Source organism: Anarrhichthys ocellatus, unplaced genomic scaffold, assembly GCF_004355925.1.
Source record: "Anarrhichthys ocellatus isolate YVR2014 unplaced genomic scaffold, GSC_Weel_1.0 scaffold10, whole genome shotgun sequence".
NCBI lineage: Eukaryota > Metazoa > Chordata > Actinopteri > Perciformes > Anarhichadidae > Anarrhichthys > Anarrhichthys ocellatus.
In genome coordinates, this window is record NW_022280040.1 from 3,794,069 (window position 1) to 3,817,924 (window position 23,856).

Below are 23,856 nucleotides of genomic sequence, written 5' to 3' on the forward strand. Positions count from 1 at the left end.
AGAGAGAGAGAGAGAGAGAGAGAGAGAGAGAGAGAGAGAGAGAGAGAACACAGAGGACTATTGTGCAGTTGAGCCTCACTGACGGCTGTGGCCTCACAAAAGCATCTCCTGTCTTCATCGCTGGTTAGACGCATGTGAGGCATGAATCTCTGTCCATGGTGCTGAAACAAGCCTCACTACTGCTCTTACATCTGTTGTGTGTGTGTGTGTGTGTGTGTGCTGCTACGTATCCAGGCGAAGCACAGAAGTGAAACGTCAATACTTTGCAGAACACATCATGTGCATGTGATTATTGCTTTGCCATGACTACAGTGCAGGTAGAGTATAGCTTGCACTTCACAGGGATAACACAGCAGCCGTCAGTGTTGTTCAGCGAGCCTCACACAGATCTGCTGCATCTCACGACGAAAGCCAGCTCAGATGGATCTTCTGTCCGTCTTTCCATCTTTCTACTCTGATTACGCCTCACACCTGGGCGGTCCTGCTTTTAAGCAAGAAATCCAATAGCAAACAAAGGATGAAGTCATGCTCTCCCCAGGGCTGCTGAGACACCTCACTGAGAATATCCCTGGGATGAGCACACAGATCCCCTGACTGACAAGCAGACAGAGAGGCAGGTAGTTAGTTTGGCTGCCGTCACTGTAGCAGAACGCACAGTAAAGCCAACCCTGCTGTGCAATATGAATTACAACTGGCTTCTCCCGGTGTCCCTATAACTTTAACGAACTGGAACAATGTCGAGTCAGGCAGTGACTAGGTACAGCAGCATTTTTGTTTTATGCAAATCACTTGATGGAGAGGCTGAGCATGGAAATGTGAGGGCAACATGGAGCGCAGTGGGACGTTTCAGCAAGACAGTCAGACACCAAAGTGCTAAATTAATGGTTTTACCAGCTGATTGTTTTAACATCTACAAAACGAGGTGTAGTGAGTAATAATCCACTTCATTATAGCCTATCATCAGTGAGCTCCGGTGTGACTGCTCACATTGCAGATGTGGGCTCACCATTAAGCACAACCAAGAGCGGAATGGAATGAAATGGTCCTTTAAATTGGCAGCCGACAACTTGCAGAGTTCTCGGTTACATTTTGTGTGCACTCACCTCGAACAAGGGTCCGATTTTATTCTTCTCCAGATACGACTGAATTCTTGACTGTTGCGGAGTCGCCATGGAGAAACTGTTGTGCCTCGCAAGGAGCTTTTTAGCAGGATGAAATCATGAGGTGAGCCGGTTCAGTAGTCGGTCGTCCTTTTAATGGACGCGTCTCGGAGACTAAAATGTGCCCCAAAAAAAAAAAAATGTCACCAAGTGAGGCTGTTAAGTTCAGACGGTTCGCGTCAAGTGCGGAGCAGGCTGCTCTGAGCCCGGCTCATTGTGGAGACTCAGCCCGGGACCATCGGCAGATTGTCGCCTCACTGACTCTCTGGCGGCGGCGTCCCCGTGGAAGCCAATGGCACAGCAGCTCTGTGACAGAGATTACAAATCTTCCGCCCACTGGCTGCCAGCAGTGTTACCGATGCCACCGCCACTCCCATTTATATTCGCCGGGCTCCTAGCCCTATATATATATATATTATATTATATATATATATATATATATATATATATATATATACACCGGTATACGGTTTGTGCTGCTACTCCACTGTGTTCATCTCGAGAATGAGGCTTCTAATCCATCTACCTCAACGCTAACTAACAAAGTTGAAGTTTATTTTTTTTAATCTGTAACTAATTTTACTGCCAATTAAGCACTAAAGCCGTTACTGTCATTTAAGTAGGATACTAGTATAAATGGTTGTCAAATACATTTTAACAACTGGCTGGTGGCTGTTACATCTCCATCCATTGTGATCAGTTTTAATATATTCTTTACATACTGTATGCTGACAGCCTTTTCGTAGTGTTTTCTAAGAAATCTGCAGCAAAAATCAACCATAGGAAACACTCCTGGAGTTTATTGATGCAGTTTATTACCACTTGTTTGTTTTGCATAGTAGTGAGCTAGACATCCATCTACAATGATTCATCCAATAATAAGACACTTTAATCCTGAGTACTGTCAATATAAAATAACAGAATATATTTCATAGCTCTACTTCCACAAACCTACTGTATGTTAATACTGATAAACCGATGAAAATCTTCTCACGCATGCATGTAACAGTCGTAGAAATCCAAACACAATGGGAATCAACGGCATTGGCTCTTTTCGCACATTCACACACATCACATATGTATATTTACAAGTGAATAAACACGTTGAGGAAGGTAACAAAACACACATTCATATGGTTATCCAATACTGAGATAGTTGATAAAGCATAGAAGTCAGATCAGAAGAGAAGCAGGCAATTATTGGCTAATTTGACCACATAACAAAGCCCAAAATCCTATTAATGAATATTGTCTTGCATACTTCATATGCAAATAAAAATAAGATCATGAAATGAAAATGTCCCTCATGAAAGCAAACATAATTTTCAGCCCATAATCAGACAGTGACCCATCGAATTTAATGGCATTCTCATGTATAAATCTTTCGTTTTCTCACTCCGAGTCCTTGTCTTGTCAGATGCAGTATATGAAGAAACAAAAAAAACTGAAAATATGTATAAAGTACAACAATGGAAAATATAAAGTATTAAAAATACTATTTACGGTTTTTAAATTCTATTTACACTTGCTACTCTGGACATATAAAAATGGACCCAATAACTGTCTTTTATTAGGTTGATCCTTCATGGGTGGAGGGAGGGACGCAAAGCTCCTCAAGACTTCGGCGTCCCCTGGAGGCAATGCATTATGGGTCACCATCCGGGGGTGGAGGCTGGCACAGCTTGTACAACCTGCGTGAACACAAAGCAGTGATCTGTTGTGAAATGTCACTTCGCCAGGCGACAGGTCTTTGTTTGGTGCAAGGAACCAGAATTCTAAGCTGCAGTCTCATGAAGAAAACTGTCAGCATGGACAAATAATTATCCTTAGTATTTACAAAGTCAAACAACATTAACAATGTGCAAACAGTCAAATAAAAAAAAGCTTTTACCTTCACAGGTGTTGTTGCTACAATTAAACTGTATGTACTATAGCTTGATAACATTTATTTATTCGTTTTTAAAACAAATTTCTTCGAAAATGTAGAGTAGCCATATGCTTGGTATTTTAAATGCCACATGAATTATGCATTCGTTGGTTGTTTGCATTTGTAAGAGAATAGGACACACTGCATATTGGTTTACTGCATTCCTTTTTACTATTACCATTATATACAAAAATCATACCAATGCACTTCACAGTCAAGTATTATATAGTCTGTTCTGCTGCCTTAATGATCATGCTTTAATGTTTTATCCATAAGTGATCAATGTTTTTTTTTAAATCTCAGTATAGCATGTCTTTGCATCCTAATACAGCACAGCTGTCTTCTGTAGTTTGAATAATAGATCCAACCACTCATGTATTTTAGTCGGGATGAGAAATGGCTGCAGGGTAAACTCCCATTAAACTGGTTCCTTTATGTTCCTTTCATCTACAGAACAGTGAACAAGCAGCCAACGTCTTATGATACACAAAACACACTTCCATATTCTGCAGCAGTCACTCACACTGCAACAATTCTGACATAGTCCTCCTGAGAGTGCAGCAATGTGGCTCTCCAACCACAATGTCTCAACACTAATCATCCCGCTACTTAATTGTATTTGTCAATTTCACTAAAAGGTTCAAAGGGCTGCCTGTCACACAAAAGCCTATACGTCACAGCCAAATGGCTGAGGCAGTCCTTGTCCTCATCTTGGGGCTACTGAGTGCAGGGAGCTCCCTTCTAATAAAAACCATTTGGCCCCAGTCCTGCACAAAAAGCACACACACAGGCCAACACTACTGTACAAATACATGCCTGTCTGAAAAGCTGAATTACACTAACTATAGGGAGATGGACATTATAGTAGAAAGTATTGTAGTTTTCTATGTTTTGGAAGAAAATATCTATACATAACTGCTGACCATTTGCAAAAGTATACCTTTCAGGGAACACTTAGACCACTTTATTTATTTACTCATTTTTTATTTTTATGCTTTCCCACATGGTAAGTAATTGAGAGAAGAGGCTGCTTTTAAAGGTCCTTGATGATGCACTCAAGTAAGCTCTAACATGCTGGGTTTTTTAACTTGGAAAGACACACAATAAAAGAATATAGGACCGTGCTTTTTGTCGTTCTTGCTGCTCGTTTCCCTACGCCAGCAGTAATGTAATGCATGCGATTTGTAGTTAATTAACTATAACATGCAAATCTTGCTAAGATCCCTTAATTATCTCGTCCAGGAGATTATGTATTTGGAAGTTTACGTGGTAAGAGTGTGTGAATTAGTGTGTCTGTTTGTCTATCTGTCTGTAAACGGCTAATCTCGCATACCGCTGAACCCACCAGTCTAATTTTTTTTGTGCTCATTTATGACTGTATGTCGGTGGGTTTGGCTAACAGAGCTAACAGCTAACAGAGCAGGATTGACTGTCTCCGGTCAGAGGAAGCGTTACACAGTGAACGGCGGTTTAACTGCACCAAGCTGCTGCAGATGGCTGCATACGTTGAAGTTAAAGTACACATGAAAGGTGTCTGATACCTTGCGGGCTACATGGAGGGAAATTGTGGTTTGTATTTATTAAATCAAACAGTAGCAGTTGTTGTTGCAGACATACCTGGCAAAGATCTGCACTCGACTGAGTGCACTTTTCTAGTTTACTATGCTGATGTTGCCCTGCATAGACAGGATGTGGCTGCAGTTTTACCTTGGGACTGAGGACGGTGTGCGATCCCTCACTCCCAGATTCTTGGCAGAATTCTGAACTCTCGCCCCCTAAAAGACAAACACACATCAAAAATTGATGACATCATGGATCAGGTTGAAATGCAAAAAGCCATAAATAGGAGCGAAGAAAAACACCACAGAGAGAAGACACAAGAAGCACATGTTTCAAAAGTCGGATGATGAGCTACGAGTGGCCGCCATCACATCTCTTATGATGATTTTTGTTTAGTGACAAGAATTCGCCTCAAGTAAGATTGCTTCCTGTAAGTCCATGAATGACTGGTAGTCCTGTGAGAGAAAAATAAATAATTTCTAGTCCACCAGCTCCTATAAATATTGAGGGTTGTACAGTAGATCTCATATGATGCATGTTGAGACCCTAATATTTGAACTGCATGTGCCGTTCATCTTTAGCATCTGTACTCTTTCACCTCTGTTAGCTAAGGACAACATGCAGAATAGTCTTTGTAAGGAAATAAAAGCAAGTAGTAAGGGATTTGGAAGATGAATGGTTCTTGTATGTGAGTGTGTGTGCGTGTGCGAACAGAGTTTCATTATACCCAGTCAGGATGTATGTCTGCTCTTTGCTAATGTTCCTGTAGTCTGCCGGCTGTGTGCAGAGTCGGCAGATACTAAAACATAGAAGCAACTCAGCCTCTCAATTTAAGCACACAAACACCTGCACTCACAAATGCACCCGCTCTCCCTCTGTGACGCACGTGCACACGAGCAACAACACACAATCAAATCATTATCCGAAGACGTCATCAGCGTCTTCGCTTTGAGCAGAGAGGGAGCAACTGGCCAAAAGTGCATTAGCTAACCTCTCGGTTACAACTCTGCCATTTTTCCATCTTACTGTCTGCCCAGAGTTACGCCAGATAGCAGGATAGCATCTGCAATTACTCGATGCCTATCACAGCCATCCATTCTGATGCCTCCAGACAGAGATGCCCCCAAATGTCCCTAAAGGACACGGCGGCCAGAGTAGATCAGATGAGTTTAGAGACAAAACTTTTTCTTTAAAGTTATTTCAACAAGTGGAACTTGATTTAAATACCTAAGATCTCAGAAACTAAAAAAAACATCTCATGCTGCATGTATTTTGTATAATCGTCTTCATTTTTCATTTCTGCATTACATAATAACTAAAACCTGGTATCTGACTCTTGTATAAATGATGTCTCTGCAACTCAAAGTTAACTAAATATTCTGCTGAGGCCTTAATGGTTGAAACATCAATGAGAAATTGAAATAAATATCACCAGGGAGAACATTTTTAATCTTTTTTTTTTATTTGATCTGTCTCGATCAGCCATACGAAGTTGTCGCTAGATTTCTAGGTTGATACATTACATTTCCTGTCATTTATAAAAACAGTTACTTGCTCCTTCCTTGTTCTGAAACAGGAAGACAAAAGGTCCAGAAGGATAACATCATGAGTTAGTTTAGATAGTTATTCTGCTCTTCCTATACAGACCAATGTGAAAACTGCAGTGCAGATGTTTGCAAATTCAAGCTGTGATTGGACCCATTTTGCCCAAATCACTCATGCAACCTCATTCTGAAGGATGTCATCTGGGCTTGATGGGTGGCACCTGCTGGGACTGGATGCTGTGCAGATAACCTTTTTGTCAGTGAGTACGACTATTCAGCAACGAAGAAGAGGCGTCATCCAAACCTTGTGTGATACATTCATATTCATCAGATTCATCAGCTGATGTCTGAGAGCAAGGACACACAGACACAGACACACACAGTCGGGCAGTGCGGTGCAGAATCCCCTCTGCTCTCTCTGTGTGGACTGAACCATCTGTTCTTAGTGGTGTTTATGTTAATGATGATGCAAGAAAACATAAAATGTCTAATGACAATCCCACGTATAACAATGACCCGATTAAAGCAAAAAGTTCAGTTCTACCAGAAAGCAAACAAGACACATTGCACCTTTTTCACAGTCCATTATAAACATCTCAAAACACACCCTCGACAAGATGGATTTTTTTTGTTTCCCAGCCACATACAGTAGTACTCAAGGTCACACAATGCACAGCGTTGCATCCTCCTGGCTGGCAGCCCAGTTCTCTGAGTACAGAAATTAAATGCCTCTCCTCCCAAGGGATATCAGGCTCTGGACTAACCTCTTCTCTCGCTACAAACAGCAATACAACCGCTAACAAACCTTCTACTGACTGCCTGAGGTATGGGCCAAGATCTGGTCATGGCTGGAGCCTTCTTGTGGGGGTGAACATGTTTACGCACTGAGAAAGTAATTGGAATTTCTTCCCTTGACCCCATATAGACATGCTGACAAACAAACAAGCTCCAGACTCCCAACCAATCTGTTCAGTTTCTCATTGCTCTTTTTTTACTGCCTCATTTGGTCAGAGGGAATGCAGAGCTGCTCCTCGATGCTGTTGGCAGCCAACATTTGACTCAATGAAGCAAACAGTTTTATCTAATGATTCTGGATGCAGAGATTGAAACACAAATTCACTCCAAGTGAGAAAATGTCACCGCGGGGACTGTAGCAGGCAAAAAAGACTGTAGCAGTGATAACAGAAGGCTGAGTAGGAATAAAGACGGAGGCGATGTACACGTGTAGTGCTGTGCGTGTGTGTGAAACATACCTGTTTCCTCATGACATCAGTGGCCTGCATGATGCAGCGAGGAGGCAGGCCGTGGTTTCGGGCCAGCAGGATGGCCTGCTCCAGTGTCACACTCAGGGTGCAGCTGTTGGACGGAGAGAAAAAAACATGAGGTCTCTGTCTGAATATTGATCAGATTCTGCGAATTTATGCGGAGTATTAGTCAGTTAATTCAGTTTTGCTACGGCAAAAACATGATTTATCTTCCTATTTGTTACATGCTGAACAATCAAAGCATACAGCGTGTGCTTGACACAATATAATCATCTACAGGGACAATAAAACACCTCCCCTCACTCAACAGCAGAACATGCTTTCATGGCAATGAAAGTATTATTTGCAACAGATGGAGATTGAAAGCAGGACTGAAACAAATGTCAACAGCAAACAAAAGCGTGCCAAAATCAAACTCTGGGCTTCTTCCAGATATGATGAATGTCTGACAGAATTCAGTTTGACGATATCAACTCTGGCTGTGCGCATCTCGCTCCTCTTGGCACCTCGTCGCTGCCTTCACATTGCTCCTGCTCCACCTTCGCTCGTCTCCCCGCTTATTAATCATTTCATTTGCCACTGAAATGCCACTGACAGCGAGCAAGCACGTAACATCAGGAGAGTAACAAACCTTTCTGATCTTTGCTTTAGACCGAGCAGAAAGAGATAATAAAAAAACTTGTTTTGGGGGGGGGGGACTTTCAGCACTCGAGGAGATTCAGGATTGATACTTCCCATTGCAGCCGGGATAAAAAAAGGGTCCAAGTACGAGTCAGCGCCTCTCCTGTGGCAGACATATACTCTCAGTATACTCTCGCCACCATGAGGGTGTGATGTAAAATGAGTGTTTACGCGATTCTGTGATTGATTAGTTACAGCAAACTCTGTCTCACCTTCACACACGCACGCACACACACACACAGGCAGAATGTAGGATGTGGATAAATCCTTAGAGAGCCTGTGACAGGTGTCAAGGCTGCAGTTGACCTTTCTCTGATATCGATCCAGGGCCGCTTCGCAGCAAATTGAACTCTCTAAAGTTTCAACGCTGCCAGGCTCGGTTTCATTGAGTAACATCGCCATGGGGCTGCTAAGAAATATGAAACGTTTGTTTAATATCTCCCTCTCTTGTGGCAGGATTTCCCACCAACTGAGAAAACCTTTTTTTTTTTGTTCTTTTTAAAAGAGCAATGATGAGGAACTTATTGCTGCCAGAAGATATTACTTTGAGTCAATCAGATCGAGATCTAACAGTTCCAGTTACATAACCTTATGACAGCGTAACATGATGTGATGAAAGAAATGAACTCAACAATCGTCTCCAGTATGTGCCAAGAGATATCCAAGTGAAGAATTGCTAAAGACTGTCCTATGCAGGCCACCCCAGAGTATTTTAAGCACCCATTTTGAGCTTCTTACACCAATAAAGGAATTCACCCACAGAGGATCTTTAAATATCTCTTCAGCTGGAGCAGGATGAAGGGACTGCACAAAATCTGTGTGTGTGTGTGTGTGTGTGTGACAGACAGGCTGCACGGCTTCCCTTTTCATTAGGGCTGGTGAGATAGTATGAGGTGATTCATTGCCATCTGTTTTATGTTGTTCCAGCCCATATCCCATTTACACTCTGTGCTCCATCCAGAGCTAGTCCACTCTGATAAATGAGAAGAAACAAGAGAGCGACAAACACGAAGAAAGCCAAAGAATGACAGAGAGGATGCAGGAAAGAGGAGGCGAGAAGTGTATACATTACAAATATTTATATCAGAGAAATAACTACTTGTATTCTGTGAAATTTGACTCTAATGAATGGAACGCCAGCAAGCGCCGAAGGAGTGTGGATTAGGCTTTCTGCTTGTGACACCGTCTCTCCCTCTGATATCGTCTTTTGTTCTGCTGTCAGACAGTGAACTCTCCTTTTCCCTCTCTAATGGGTGTTGTAAGAGTGATGGACAAAAAAAAAGTCTGGAGAAGAAAGCAGCGCTGCATTTTGCAAAACGCTGATGCCCCCAAAATATCACGCTTTCACCGTTATTAAAACTCATCCATCAAGTCAACTAATCCAATCAATAGGGCCTGAGAAGGCTGCCACACTGATAATGCAATATTCACATTACTGATCTACTGGCTTGGTTTCATAGGTTTTCCAATTATAGCAGATTTAGTTTGTTTGATTATGTGGATACTTGCATAAGGCAAAACCTCGATAACTCACATTCCTGTGAGTGCAGTACGTCCATCAGCCTGCAGCTTTGGAGGGTAAAACAGTGTTTAAGGAGAAAGCCAGTTCACAAATAATCCCAAATATGGCAGGCCCTGTCACCTGCTGTGACACGGTACACTTAGCCTGCCTGTCTGGGTGAGTTATGTCAAGTCTGTATAATTGCAAAGACACACACACACACACACACACACACACACACACACACACACGCACAGACACACAGACACACACACACACACACACACGCACAGACACACAGACACAGGCAGTGGGTTAATAAAGTAGTAGCAGTCATTGCACAGACAGGAACCTTCTATTAGAGCTCAGGCAACCAGGCGGCTCCATCCACAGCACTTTATCAAGCTATCGCTTACATCCGGCGAACGCATGAAAGCGGACGTGTGTGAGCCTGCGTATGTGACTGAGATGAAAAGATATGGAAACTGTCGCGGGGTAAAGAAAGAGGGCGTCACAGAAAAGGGTGGGTGGGCGGAGGGAAAGCGTAGGTAAGAGATGAAAGCTGGGGATCAGTGGTGACAAACGGTCAGGATATTTCTGTTCTCGTGCACTGATAGATGGTGCCCTCAGCTGCAGGTGAATTAGGCTGCCATATATATAGAATTCAAATGAGAATGGAAGTAATTGACCCGTCTCCTTCCTGTGTAAAGTGCTTGAAAGTCCCTCATCTGGACTGAGAAACAATGGGCCCTATTAACTAGAATATGCTGCTGGTAATTAATGCAGAGAAATGTGTATTTATAGAAAATCCCAATGGTGAGGAGAGCAGGGTTCTCATGAAATTGAGAGGTAGACGGAGGATACAACAAGGTGCAGAGAACCAGGGAGAAACTGTGGTCGACATCTTTAAAGGTGAGAAGAGGGTAAGAGAGATGAAAGAGAACGGAGAGCTGCAAGAGAGCCGTCAAAAGCAAGAAAACGATAAGCAGGAACGTATAATTTGACTGGAGGTGGCTCATACAGCGCTGGAAGAAATGCACAGCACGTGTGCCCACACACTCACCGGTGAACACCGCTGTTGCACATGACGATGTGTGTGGCTCCCAGACGTGAGCAGAGCTCAGAGGCCACAGAGAGCAGCCCCACTCCAGAAGCCCCGCAGGCGGTGTACTGACAGGCAGCAGTGCGGCGACAACTGATAAAACTCTCCATCAGACGGTACAGCTCCTCCAGAGCATTAAGGGGGCGCATCAGCTGGGCAGACACAGAGGGAGAGGGGTTAGTGCAGGATCCGACAAGGAAGAAGAACACCGGCAAGCTGTATAATGAGCAAAACGCAGCAAAAATGCGTCTGATTCTTGACTGCACGTGAGATGGTGAGTTGTGTGCATATTGAGACCAGTGTGGGGAGTTTGCAGCATGCAATCTTTGATGCTCTGGTGATAATTCTGTTCATTTTCTTAGTTATGTGCAGAGATGATAATGACAGGATGCTATGGATTATGGCTGTGTGGAATTGGATCAGTTTTTGAGTTGTCTCAGGATCTGAAAGTCTGTGGATTTGATGGGCCATTGAGGTCTGTTGGGGTGTGGCAAGGAATTTGCCGCAGCTCTCCTTTGCTTGATTTTACATATCGTTCGACTTTCCACACTGCAGCATTCAGATCTACTCGTGTTCTTGAGTTATTCCCCTGATAACATGAATGCAGCATGAGGTTGTGTGGGGTTGTTCTTACCTTGTCGACGAGGGCAGCTTTGGGTGCGGAGCTAGGCGGCATGTTGGACTGATCCAGGTAGAAAGCCCTGGGGGAAGAAACAACAGTTCCCACATTGAGTGATTCTAACTTGATATTTGAAATGCAGTGGGATGTAGAAAACAATGTGCATTAAGTAACATACTGCAGCAGACTAATCACTGTCAAGTTTTGTTATTTAGTAGCTCTGTTGCTTTCTTTTCTCTGCACCATTAGGTCATCGGGAGCACTGGCCGGGAAAAGTAGGCCACCTGCTCATTATGGAGCTCCACCATCTGACTATCAATCATGAGAATAACTTGGACACAGCTCAGCAGAAACACTAAGTAAGCATCTCTTGTCCTGGGCATCACTCCAAATGCCATTGCCTCATTCATTCATTCATGGAGTACAGTGGAGTTCGGTGATATTTTCCTCCTTTCGTCCACCGGAGGCAGCACCGGACTGGTGTCATTATGCAGACAGAGGAGACGCATGCCGCAATGAGTCCATCTGAGGTGGAGTGCTGCTGGTGCAAACTCAGCAGTCTGTGACTCCATCAAATCTAAGTAATCCAGCAGGGTGCTAAAAATAGCGACACTACACCACATTAAGCCCCTTGTAATAAAATCACATACTCCATTACTTCTTTGCCAGAAGCAATAATAATGTACAACACACAGTCACCCATAGAGTACACATTTCTGAAATCTCAAATAGAAATAAAAAACGGTTTTAAGAGATGCAGCAACTGCAGACTTTGAGGGAGGGAGATTATTTACAAGAATCAGCCAAGCAGGGCTCATTCATCTGCTATTTAGTGATTCAAATCAGTCGAAGGAGGCATTCATTAGGACTGGGGTATTTCTGCCTGACATATTATTAATTAAATTAATTAATCAGAGCAGAGTTAACACATCCCTCATTCAATATAGTGATTATACAACAGCCGCAGTGAAATTAAAAGTCGTTGAGAATAATGCACACAAAAAGATTAACTACATACTTTACCGACATCACACTGTCGGGAAACATACGTGCACACACAGTACGTACGACAAGGCCCTTAAGCCTCTATAGTACACAGAGACTGTGGGTCTGACATGTGAGCTGATGTTTCCTATTCACATATAAATCTACTAAACAGACACAGATGAGTAACCTGCCCAGATTTGTATCTTCACTTGCTTAGGTTTTCCAGGAGATTAATCCCTATCCGGCAAATTATCCGTAAACCTTATGGCGTGTTCTACTAAATGACTACGAGCAAAGTTTGCTAAGGGTTCAGATGGAGCTAACAGCCCATGTAATTGGTTCAAGATGGCCTTATCCTTCAAAAGATGCGCATGGTAGACCAGGAGTTACACCGCATCTCGACAAGGAACAAACACCCCTTCGACTCCTATAGTAAAAAGCATTTAACTGGCATAAAAGGCCACAACAATCTACATGAGGGGTAACAGGCTAATATTTAGTTGGGTCGACTGTTCAAAGCTCTAAATATTAGATTTCCTCATTAAAGTTTAAAGTACAGTAAACCTGGCATCCATACTGGGTCTCGTATGTGTGTGAGCATGTGGCTGCTGTGGAAAAACAAACCGGCTGCAGTAACTAAAAGTTAGATACGACCGTTTCCGAACAAAACATCATTCTTTTAAGAGAGAGCCGAGATTGGGTGAAGCGATAAATCGCTACAGAGCACAACACAAAAGAAAGTTTATTGGAAATCAAAACCTTGCCCTGAAATTGTTTCTATGTGGTCTACTTCAACTGTGTGCAGCGAGTCCACTCACCCTTGTCCCTGCTGCTTATCGGTCGGCTGCTCCGACCGTTATCTTAAATGTATGTAATAGCATCTGTCCGAGAGAAGTCGACTTCAGCTGAACTTCATCTGCACACATTTGTTTATCCGTTTAACAAAACAAAAGCACCGGGTGGTACCTCTGCACATCTATTTCGCTCGCTGATTATCTCATCCTCTTGTTGTAAGAGTTGTTCTAAAAATACTGTCAGCCACAGCTTGAGGAGCAGGGCCGACTCTCCTGGAGGTCTCTAATGACAAAATAATAGGAGTCAGGCTACAAGTGTGGTTTAAAGAGGACCTGGATTACATCTTCTGAGCTGACGGTGTTTTGTCAGAGGTTTGGAAACGGAGCACCTTAGAAAACATTTATTATGGATGAAAAATTAAATTTAAAGCCCACACACGTGCAAACACAACAGTGTGAGGCTAAGAACACATTACATACACGTTATTATATGTAGTCTAAATCCACTGGGTGTCTGCCGTTTCTTCTCCCGTCCACACCGGCTTTCTCAGGTTTAAGCCCCTGAACTCCAGCAGGACATTGAGGCTTTTACTCACTGGCATTCTCCAATTTTACATTTTAAAAATAATGACGACGACTATAATTAGGGGAGTTTAACGCCAATCAGAATTTCAACAGATGATCAACAGATGGTGATCTGTCAGCCAGTGTAACAAAGGTTACAGAAACAGGCTCGACACACACAGAGCCGATCGGTTTTTACATGACACTCTAATGGAAGACTTGGCTGCAGGCTAGAAATGACCAGCTCTGCTTGTAGCTGGTTTTATTTTATTGGGCCGATGAGGATACTTAATTCTCTTTGTTTCTGCTTCCGTCATGACAATAGCACACTCAAGGCCCTTTACAGCAAAGGAGCATTAGTAGTCAGCGGCGGCGTCAAAAGAAGAAGGATCTGAGGCACAGATGTTTTCAGAGGAGCAGCGTGGGAATGGGCACATTAGCGTGACATCCCTCGTTCAAAAAAGTACAAAAGAAACAGAAATGATCCCTAAAATACCTTGAGAGACACGAGAAAAGTGTTTTAACGGAGTCTTCTGTGGGTTTGGTTTCACACGTGTTCACTCTTGAGGACGCAAGTAAAGTTATTTAATGTTATTTACAACATTAAATGTGACCCTGCAGAGGTGCATGCTGGTCCATGTCAATCACTCACACTGCCATGATAAATTACACTCGCCGTTATTAAATCCCCCCACAAACCAGTGCAGTGTGTGGCAGAGCGGCCTCGGGGGCTAACGAGGGCTTCCAGGAGCCACCGTGATGCTTTCTGCAGTGTTAAGTGTGCTAGAGGCCATTTTCTTATCCCACGCCTACCTCCTATTTACACTTCCCGCTATATGTCAACTATAGCTTCATGCAGGAGCACATGCCAGCAGAAAAAAAGCCTCCAAACCCACCTGAGATAAATGCTTTTACAGAACAGTGTTTTTTTCAACCATTTATTTCTGGGTACCCACTTTTTTAAAAATGCCAAATGATCGCAACCCAATTCACAACAGGATGAATGAATGTTCCTGGCCCTTTTTACTGGTATCTTCAATAGGTACACTAGCCATTTTGAAGACATATACGTTTGATAAAGCACAACTTTGTTTCATGCACGTGTTATTGAAAACATATACACACAAAGCCAAATAAATGTATCGAAGCGGAGTGAATGAATACAAGTAGTCTACAACCATCACAAAACGAACATTCAGGCCCCCTCTTGTGGCTCAAAGACGGACTTTTTTTTTTACAATATCAAGCACCACTGAGTGCAGAACTGTCATCATTACGGCCGTTCAATCAAAGAGAAATGATAAATGAAACCATGTCTCTGATGCTCAGCCTCACTAGGCCTGTTTATGAACAGGGGTTCAGTGCATACTAGCTGGAGCAGAAAGAAGCCCCTTCCTCTGCGCTCCAGTGAATTGGGACTCCCTTTGCCGGTGCAAAGAATGTAGCATTTTCATCACTTCCGAAAAATGGGGGGGGGGGGGGGCGGGGACGCAGAGAAAAAAAAAAAAGCGCTGGCTCTGTTTAGGAAAAATATACGACCAAATTGCCATTGCCTCTGTTCTGAAAATAGGATAATATACAAAATCACTCATGACTGCAAAATAAAACGTGTTTTTTATAACTGAACCGACTTCTCTGGTTACAGATGAAGTCATCTGAGAAATCTCATTTCAGCAAAATAGCTGCACTGCCGCAAGACTGTTTGAGCAGTTTACAATACTAATGCATGTCACATGGAAGAAGTGGGGACTGGCTGCAGCAGCTATTGTTATACTAATCATTACTGGATAGCCTTGCCCCCCCAGGGAGGAGAAGAACCATCAACTACACGGAGCAAAATGCTTTTTGAGCAACAGATGTGTGCTGTTGTTGTTTGTGTGCTGAACGACTTGAAGTTATGTAACACTATCCATTGTCTTGTTCTTTGAGCATATATTCTGGCGGTGTCCGTGTAGGACAAACAATATGATTTACATGAAGCTATAGCTGCCTGGGAGACTTGCTTACATGGCTGTAGCTGCAAGTTTGCGAGGATACGAGCAAAAGAGGGTCCAAATGTGTATATCCACGTAATAAAGACTAACGAAGCACAAACTGAGTCAGCGGTCATGAACTGATCAGCTAGTCGCATTAATCATGTTGACACGCATGCGGCACTTTAAGAGCACATCTGCAACTCTTAACACAAGGTCACGTCTGAACAAGAGGATCGATCTCTGCTCCCGCCACAGACCAACAGAGACAAAGGAAGGAGTGACTACAGTGTCGAAACTGACACCCTGACCTGCAATACGCATGGAGTCTTTCTTTCTTAATCAAGACAAACTGCCCTGCAGTGGTGTGATTACCAATTCCCAATGGCTGATGGGAGAGCAAACGCTGCCAGCACAAATGACTTGGAAGCTGTGCGGTGATGACCGATGGATGTTCAACTAACAAAGCATGAAATACAAGTCTGTAGTAATCGCAATGTACCATTTGTTAGACAGCAACACACATCCAAGTTTATAGCTTATCTTTCAGCCACCATGCCATCATTATACACCATTTGGCAGACTGCGTAGAGTTTTAATATCCACATAAATCAAGCATTTTATTTTTTACCGAGGGGACGTGGCACCATGAGATGTGGAAATTTCACGACTGACTTGTGATGCAATGCCAAACATGTCCCCACTACTGCCAAATGCATTTCAATTAGGGAGAAAAGCCTAATGCCTGCAGTGTGAGAGCTCTGCTGTGCCAGAAGTTATTGATATTAACACATCTGCTTACACTCACACCTGCAACATCAATATATGATTCAACAGCAAACAGCATGCAGCACATTCCAGACCTTCTTCTTTATTCTTTCACACCATGCTTATGTAGCATGCTCCGTAAATCGATAGCAAAAGAGGATGCAAGAGGAAAAAAAACCCGATTCCCTCCTGTCAATATTAGCAGAATGTGATGAAACCACAAGCCTGCAATAAGCTCTCCTTTTGAATAATACATTTGCAGATTCTGTTCTGGTTCTCCCCTCTCCACTCTGCCCCGTTCGACTCGCTTTCACGCCCTCCTCCTCTACTCATCATCCTCATCCCTCCCCTGAAATCCCTACCATCATACCAACCTGCTCTGGCGATCTATAGTCCCCTTTCAATTTCCCCTCTTCTCACTACGTCCTTAAGGGAAAGATGTTCCCTGTTCAGAGCATACTATTTCCTCCCCTTTTTAGATGTTGCTTCCTTCTACTAGAGAGGAGGCAATTGCAAATTTATCTCACAATTTGGGACTGAAAAATTAGAGACAATTAGTTTATCCCCTCCATTCGGCTCAAGTATGTCTTCCTGCTCTTGCGTGCTGAGAAACCTAAAGGAGAAACAGGAATAGGACTAAGGAAACTGTCATTTGGTCCATGTCAGTGTTTCAGACCTCTTCTATCTAAATGCACATGTCAGCTGAGATGGTTTATGAAAGCTTGAAAACGTGGGTGCGTGTTCTGGCTCCACATACTGCTGACTCCCGTGGCACCAGCCATGTGCTTGTGATTTGGCCCGTGAGTTTATGTTCTGCGGAGTGACTTCATCAGGCACCACGGCTTTGCTCTGATCATACTGCATCTGGTGTGGGTACAGAAAGCGTAAGCCAGAGACAGAGAGGCTGCTGGGAAATATTACACAAACCCTTACAGTGGTATCATTCACTACTCTGAAATTGGATAATGCCCACAATGCACGCTGGCAAAGGCGTCAGTGGAGGAGCAAGACGAAAAAATAAAAGTTTTTGTAGACTTTGCTTGCACGAAAAACATGCACAAAAAAAAATGTATTCACAGAAAAGCATGTTTCGTCTTGACAGCGTTCCACATTATTATGAGCAACAAAAATGCTAATTTTTATCGCCATCACTGTAATTTCTCCACATGCAATGTGAAAAATTCAACTTTTGCACACTATCCAAGGGCTCCCAAATGAATACTGGGGCCTATGGTGTAATAGGAGTGTATTTTACGACACAAAAACATTGAAGAATCTTGCGCTGCAGTTCATTCAGTTCAGTATTGCGTGTGCTGTTTCTGTCTGTCAGTCAGCCTCTGGCTCTGGCCCACAGTGTGGGTTTAACCCAACACTGCCGTGGCCGGCCTCCAAGGATAACGAGGTGCCTGAGGTTTGAACGCTGCAATGGAGAGAGGAGTGAGATCAGAGGCTGGTCTGTGGTCAGCCGAAAGGCACATGGCAGCCGGCGAAAGAAAACTACTGGTAACATTACATAGAGAGAGACAGTGTATTCACTGGCTGCTGAAAACCAGCTGGGAATATTTACATTGCGGTGATTAATACAAGGTAATACTACCGGGTGGGAGCGAAGAACATGTTTCTGGTGCCTGCTTTAGTTTTACTAGTGTTCACAGTATTACTACCTGGAGAGTGATGTGGATAACGCTGCAGCTCGGTGAATCCACAAGTCCATCAACAACAAATAATTAAAGCAACTATATTAATACTTTATGCATTTGTTTGCTTTACTTGGAAAAAGGGGACTTTTACTTGCATGAAGAATCATTCCTTATGTGTCAACTCAACACTAACTGATTCCCCCACTGTGCAGCAGAGTAGACACGCTAATGAGATTTGGACTGAAGTTATCTGCAGTTTTGGCCTACGACAGGTTTTGCTGAAAAGAAGATTGAGTACTTGAGCACAGTCTCTACCACTTTCACTCCAGTTGGGGTTTAGAAGCACACTGCCTCTCCACATCCCTACCCAGCACCCCCGCTAATGCTCCCCACATCACCAGCCTCACTCACTTGCCTGTCAGCCCACATCTGCTCCGCGTTACTGCTGGAGCCTCTGCTGTCAATTCAATTCGGCTCTTTTCTGTCCAGGTCAGACTGAAATGCACAACATGCGTGCATACGTATAAAAACACAGGCTACTCTCAATCACATGGCTGAACAAGTAAGGTCCAGCATGTACGATTTGAACCATTTGACGACAGAGGGCTGCACAACACATCATATTCTACAGACTTAAGAAAACATCTTTGTTTGGTACGGATTCCAAAATCATTTCAATATGTTTTTCAATGAAAATGAGAATTAGGATGTAAAAAATATCATCTCTAATATCGCAACTCATTTCACGATTTCAATATCAGTCAAAATAATTGCGATTAGATATGTTTTCAAAATTGTTCAGCCCTATAACCACATATACATTTATTAGGAAAATGTTGTGTATGCTGCAGGAGCCCGAACACATTTGTGCACATAATAAATGCCTCTATGTAATATTGTAATTACAATAGTGACATTTTTAGAGACTGATCATGAAGTCCTATCTGCAGTCTGCAAACAATGACTCAATAAAATGAAAGCGATACCACAGAATGCCAATACTCCTCCACTGAACTGTCGTAGAGTCCCGGAGGATCTGGCTGACAACATCATTACGTAGAGAAGAAAGAAGGCCCGATGCACGAAAAAGATTAAATGACCCAGCACAATTTCGTATCCACAACGGCGCTTTGGGAAATCTGACACTCGCAGAAAATGAACGCTTCAAATTCTTTTCACTCGTCAAGCAAAACACTACGAACAAATTAAAAACTCTCAGCGGAAAGCAATCCCAGTAAATGAATGTCTCGCTGCGGAGGATCGGTACTGATGTGACACATGACCGCTCAAGCTGTAAATTATTCAGCCCCTCAATGTAGATTGTCCCTAAATAACAAGATGGAGTTTTGCTGTGAGCTCTGCTCTGTTTAATTATCCACACAATCAGCAGCAGATGTTTTAGTAGAAGCTGATGCGTCGACCGGTCGCCCTCCTAGGTATTCAATGAGGGATCGCACTCTTGGCGTAATCTCCAAGATGGTATCAGTCTATTGTTTATCTTGACACTACAGTATCTCTCTCAGTGATCCCCCTCCCTCTCTCTCTCTCTCTACTTACACCAACATAAGCCATTTTTCAAAAGCTACATCTTCTATCTTAATGACACAGACTCTGAGGTTTTCTCATTCGCAATACTTAATGTGTTTCGTGCATTCAAATGCTCTCGCAACATTTTAAACACAGCTAGTTTTTCAGTCACTGAAATAAACAAGGTACCATCTAATATGAAATCACATTGATATTCAGACAGCATACTGTATAGCTCCTGACATTCACTCTTACATGCAGGAGATTAAATAAAGCCAGGCCCTTATTTTAAACTCCCAGACGTGTCTGTTTCTCCATATCTGTTTTCACCTCATTAAATTGCCCACGCCTGGCCAATCACAGAGGGTCTCGGGTGTGCAGCAAACCAATGGGGTGTGAGGTAGCGGAGTGCAGCAGCTGTACAGAAGCACTTTATCAGAACTGGTGACACGCTGGGCGCTCTCATCCAATCACTGCTGCCCCTGCTGAGTGTGTGTTCGCAGCCAATCATAAAACACTCCCGCTGTGTTTTTTTTCTCAACCAATCACCTCGAGGCCCTGCTGGGCATTGAGAGTCAAAGCCCGACTGAATGGTAGGTCATCTTGATTCGTATTATATCTATAAAAAAAGATATGTAGTGACAAAGTAATATCTGTGTCTATAGTCTTGTACAACATACCTCAGTCTCTTGTAGTACTGCTTGACCTTTTCCAACGAGGCAGCATTGATTTGGGCCTGGTATTCCTCCACCGACACGTTGTCTCTGTAGTAGTAACCCTCCATACTCTCCAGCGCTAGAAGGGTGAAACAAAAGAATGAAATATAAAGTGATAAAACCACTGCATATATACTGTGCATCTACCTGCCAGGGTTTTTGAAGAAGCTATAAAGCAGCTTTTATCCCTGCACTACTTGCTGACTTAAAGTTCCCAAACCAGACTCACTATACCTTGTGTGAAGAGCACAGGGTAGATTTTGATGCCTCCTCCGTTTTTCAGCCTGTTAGGCAGCTGGGAGAAGTAGAAACTCTCAAGGTGGAAGCAAACTTTCAAGGCCTGACGGGTGCCCTCCACATGGTATGACATGGGCGTGTCTGCCAGGAGAGGAGAGGAGAGGAGGCACTTTTAAAACTCAATCTAGTAGCAATGATGAGACTATAATTACACAATGAAACAAATGCAAGTCAAATGTAAGCTAAAAGTGTTAGTGTACGTACTGGCCACCAGTGGCTCCCCTTCAAATTGCTGGAAGTAGAATGTGACCTTCTCCAGGTCAATTAAAGCCACCTGAGTGTCCTCCAACATGGCCTGCTCGTCAGTCTGAAGAGAGAAAGAGAGCATACTTGTAAGAGTGTTGTGGTGGAGGAAGTATTCAGATCGTATTCTTAGTAAAAGTAGCTACACTCATGAAAAAATAAAGTGGAACTCCAACATCGATTTTACACATCGAAATCTGTTAACATGTTTTGTGGAGTACAACTGCATGAAAAGTATAATAAAGCCTTTTTTTTTGGAGATGTGTGATGTCTAATTAATTTCCTCCAGTGATGTCATCAATGGCTTGGTGACTTTCCTTTAAATCGACACCGGTCTGTATCAAACAATGTAAAAATACAAATCCAGGTCTTGCATTCAAAATTTCACTTAGGTAAGAATACGGAAACATTATCAATGTCATACTGTCTTTTTTTAAGTTTGAGTGTTTATGCATGTGTGTATGTGTGTGTGTATTTGTGTGTGTAAGTGTCAGTATAGGGAGGGGGGGGGGGGGGGTAACTACAGGTTGTAGTTCCTAGTTGGATTTCTTTTTCTTGTACGATATGTTTTCTTGTTAACAAATCACCATTGTCACTTTAATTTCATGAAACTGTATATCCTGTTTTAAAATAGATGTGAAGAGATGCAGGAAGTCCCCTTTTACAGTGTCACATTGTTACTGTATGTACAGATTATAATACTGTTGGGTTATTGTATCGGAAGAAGCTTAATAAGCTCTTTATAAAGTTTGTATCTAAAATCTAAACCTGCAAAGAATCTAGTAACTACTGCACTCGGACGTAATAAGTAACATACCAGGGAAAAGGTAAAAAAGGCAAAAAAGACGCCATATCTCTAACTGTGAGAGGATGCTCACATACCCATCTGCAAACATGACAGTGTGTGTATGCCTACGTCTTTATCTGTTTTGTCTGTTTGCTTGTTTGCCTATGTCTCTGAATGTGTGTACATGTTTTCCTCTTCAAACATGCACTCGGCATCCTCGCACACAAACAAGCACGTCTGCTCGTGGGCACAGCGATAGCGGCTCGAATATTTCGGATCGTGACACTGCACTCCTCTGTCATCTTCCTTCTTTCTCTTCATCCACCACATGCGGAGGGATAAACAGAGCAGCGCTGAAAGAGGATTAGGTCCGTTTTCTAAAGACACATTTCAGATGGCCCGACATGTGACAACGGGGTACCCGTTGCCCTGCCAAGTGACGCCCGCCGTGTGTGGGCGTCAACACACACGCACATTCAGCATCCCCCAGTACGTCTCATGCTGCCTTTCATGTGGTGCCCTGAAAAGGAGCGTGTTGAGATTTCACTGGAATCACCTGCAGGTACTGAGACCCTGTTTTGTTCCACAGGGACACTTGAAAGGGAAATGTCTTGAGAAATAACGGCAAAGAGGCAGACAGAGAGCGACACCAGTGCAGGAGGACTTGACGTAAGCCGAACACCCGTCTAACCTAAATAAAGGCTCATCCAAAATACACTTTTAAAGCACTTCCTGTGTTTCTAATTCCCAGAGAATGTGATAAAAATAGAAACCAAATCTAAATACCTCATGCCAATAAAAAAAAAAATGGTTGATGATGCAAAGTGCAGAAAAGGAACACTGGAAATAACAGCTTTTAAAGAATATATTACAGCCCTTCGGCAGCTCAAATTTGAGTTTCAGCTTCTCTAACATAGTTAAAGACGACTTTGAAATTATTGAAAAGTTAATATAGGATCTCGGTGAGGTCACGGTGTGTGCTTAGCTCAATTTTAGCAATCGACAGTGGCTGCTCATAATGAACTCCTCTCTGGAAGGTATTTTCACTGCACTGACTTAAATTCATGCAGGAAAAAAAAAAAGAGTAGTCAGACACCAAAAGCCTGAAGACTATTTGAGTCTGGGAATGTTTCAAGTTTCAAGATTAATTACTCTCATGAATACAAAGTATTCAACATTAAGGCAATTTCAAGGCTGTTTTACAATACAGATGAGCAGATTGCATTTTGCATTTAATAATTTAATTTTAGAAATTTTGTTTAAATCCATGTGCAGAGGTAGAGCTTTGATTACTGTCGGTTGATTTTTTTTTAAACATTTAAAATCTAAATTTCTTATGTTTTTGGTTGTTGGCTTTTTTGGGGTATTTCGACAATATTCCCAGATCCAGATGACGGTGAAACTGTTATTTGAGTAACACATGAGGGAAGACGGCAGTGGGATCTGGCTCTGCAGAATCAGCGGCACACCTCAACGATTCAGACCACATCCCTACACAGTCACTGCGGGCAGACAGTGTATTAAGCTCAGCACATTTTAGTGATCTTAGTAGATCCCCTCTTAAATGCTTAGATATACCTCACCCTCAAACTTATTCAGAGAAACGTTAAAAGACGTTAAAAAATGTTGAATATTGCATCATTTATGCTTTTGTAACCCAGTGATTCATATTGTTCGATTTATGATTGTTACTGTGTGTGTTGTAGTTTTTTATCAGAATGTGAGGGCTACACGTATTGGATGGTACACATGGAAAATGTGTAGTAAAAAGCCCAAATATCTTTGTATTATGCAAATATATTCATATATATTCATTTCTTTGCCTGTGCACAACTACAGCGTTGGTCAGTTTACAACAAACCCATATGGGTTGACTGTATACAGACAGCAACTCCTGTTTCTAGAGTGTCTGTTAAAGCAGATTAACTGCTGAGGCTGGTCTGGAGCTCACCAGATTGGGGGAGAGGAGGGACTGGAAATGGAAGAGAAGCCCAGCGCTGGCGATCTGCTCCAGCCAACGGTGGCTGGCTTCCTGTGCCTCCTGAAGGTCCTGGGGGTCCGAGCTGTCCTGGTCCGACTCCCTGCCTACATTGTTGAACTGAGAGCGGACACAAAAACGTTAGGTAGCGAGCTAAGACAGAGAATAAAACCAAAATGTTTGGCTTTTATATAGGATGGTGCCGCTTACTGTGTTTCTTACC

General features: G+C 42.8%; 2 protein-coding genes across 5 annotated transcripts in view; both read right to left on the reverse strand.

Moving 5' to 3' along the window:
- cunh8orf34 (chromosome unknown C8orf34 homolog) overlaps window positions 1-1,520 on the reverse strand; it is a 50,106-nt gene extending 48,586 nt beyond the window's left edge. For both annotated transcript variants that reach the window (XM_031850009.1, XM_031850008.1), the window contains exon 1: window positions 1,104-1,520. In XM_031850009.1, coding sequence (XP_031705869.1) covers window positions 1,104-1,172 — 69 coding nt within the window. In that variant the 5' untranslated portion in view covers window positions 1,173-1,520. The remainder of the gene's footprint in view (window positions 1-1,103) is intronic.
- Window positions 1,521-1,959: 439 nt separating this feature from the next.
- Window positions 1,960-23,856, reverse strand: part of prex2 (phosphatidylinositol-3,4,5-trisphosphate-dependent Rac exchange factor 2) — a 78,879-nt gene continuing 56,982 nt past the window's right edge. For 2 of the 3 annotated variants that reach the window (XM_031849865.1, XM_031849867.1), the window contains 7 exons: window positions 23,607-23,753; window positions 20,830-20,932; window positions 20,563-20,706; window positions 20,293-20,407; window positions 11,375-11,441; window positions 10,702-10,892; window positions 7,065-7,547 (listed from right to left, as the gene is read on the reverse strand). In XM_031849865.1, coding sequence (XP_031705725.1) covers window positions 7,328-7,547; window positions 10,702-10,892; window positions 11,375-11,441; window positions 20,293-20,407; window positions 20,563-20,706; window positions 20,830-20,932; window positions 23,607-23,753 — 987 coding nt within the window. In that variant the 3' untranslated portion in view covers window positions 7,065-7,327. Of the gene's footprint in view, window positions 2,852-4,794; window positions 4,863-7,064; window positions 7,548-10,701; window positions 10,893-11,374; window positions 11,442-20,292; window positions 20,408-20,562; window positions 20,707-20,829; window positions 20,933-23,606; window positions 23,754-23,856 lie in introns of those variants that run through there. The other variant, XM_031849866.1, reaches the window with a different exon arrangement.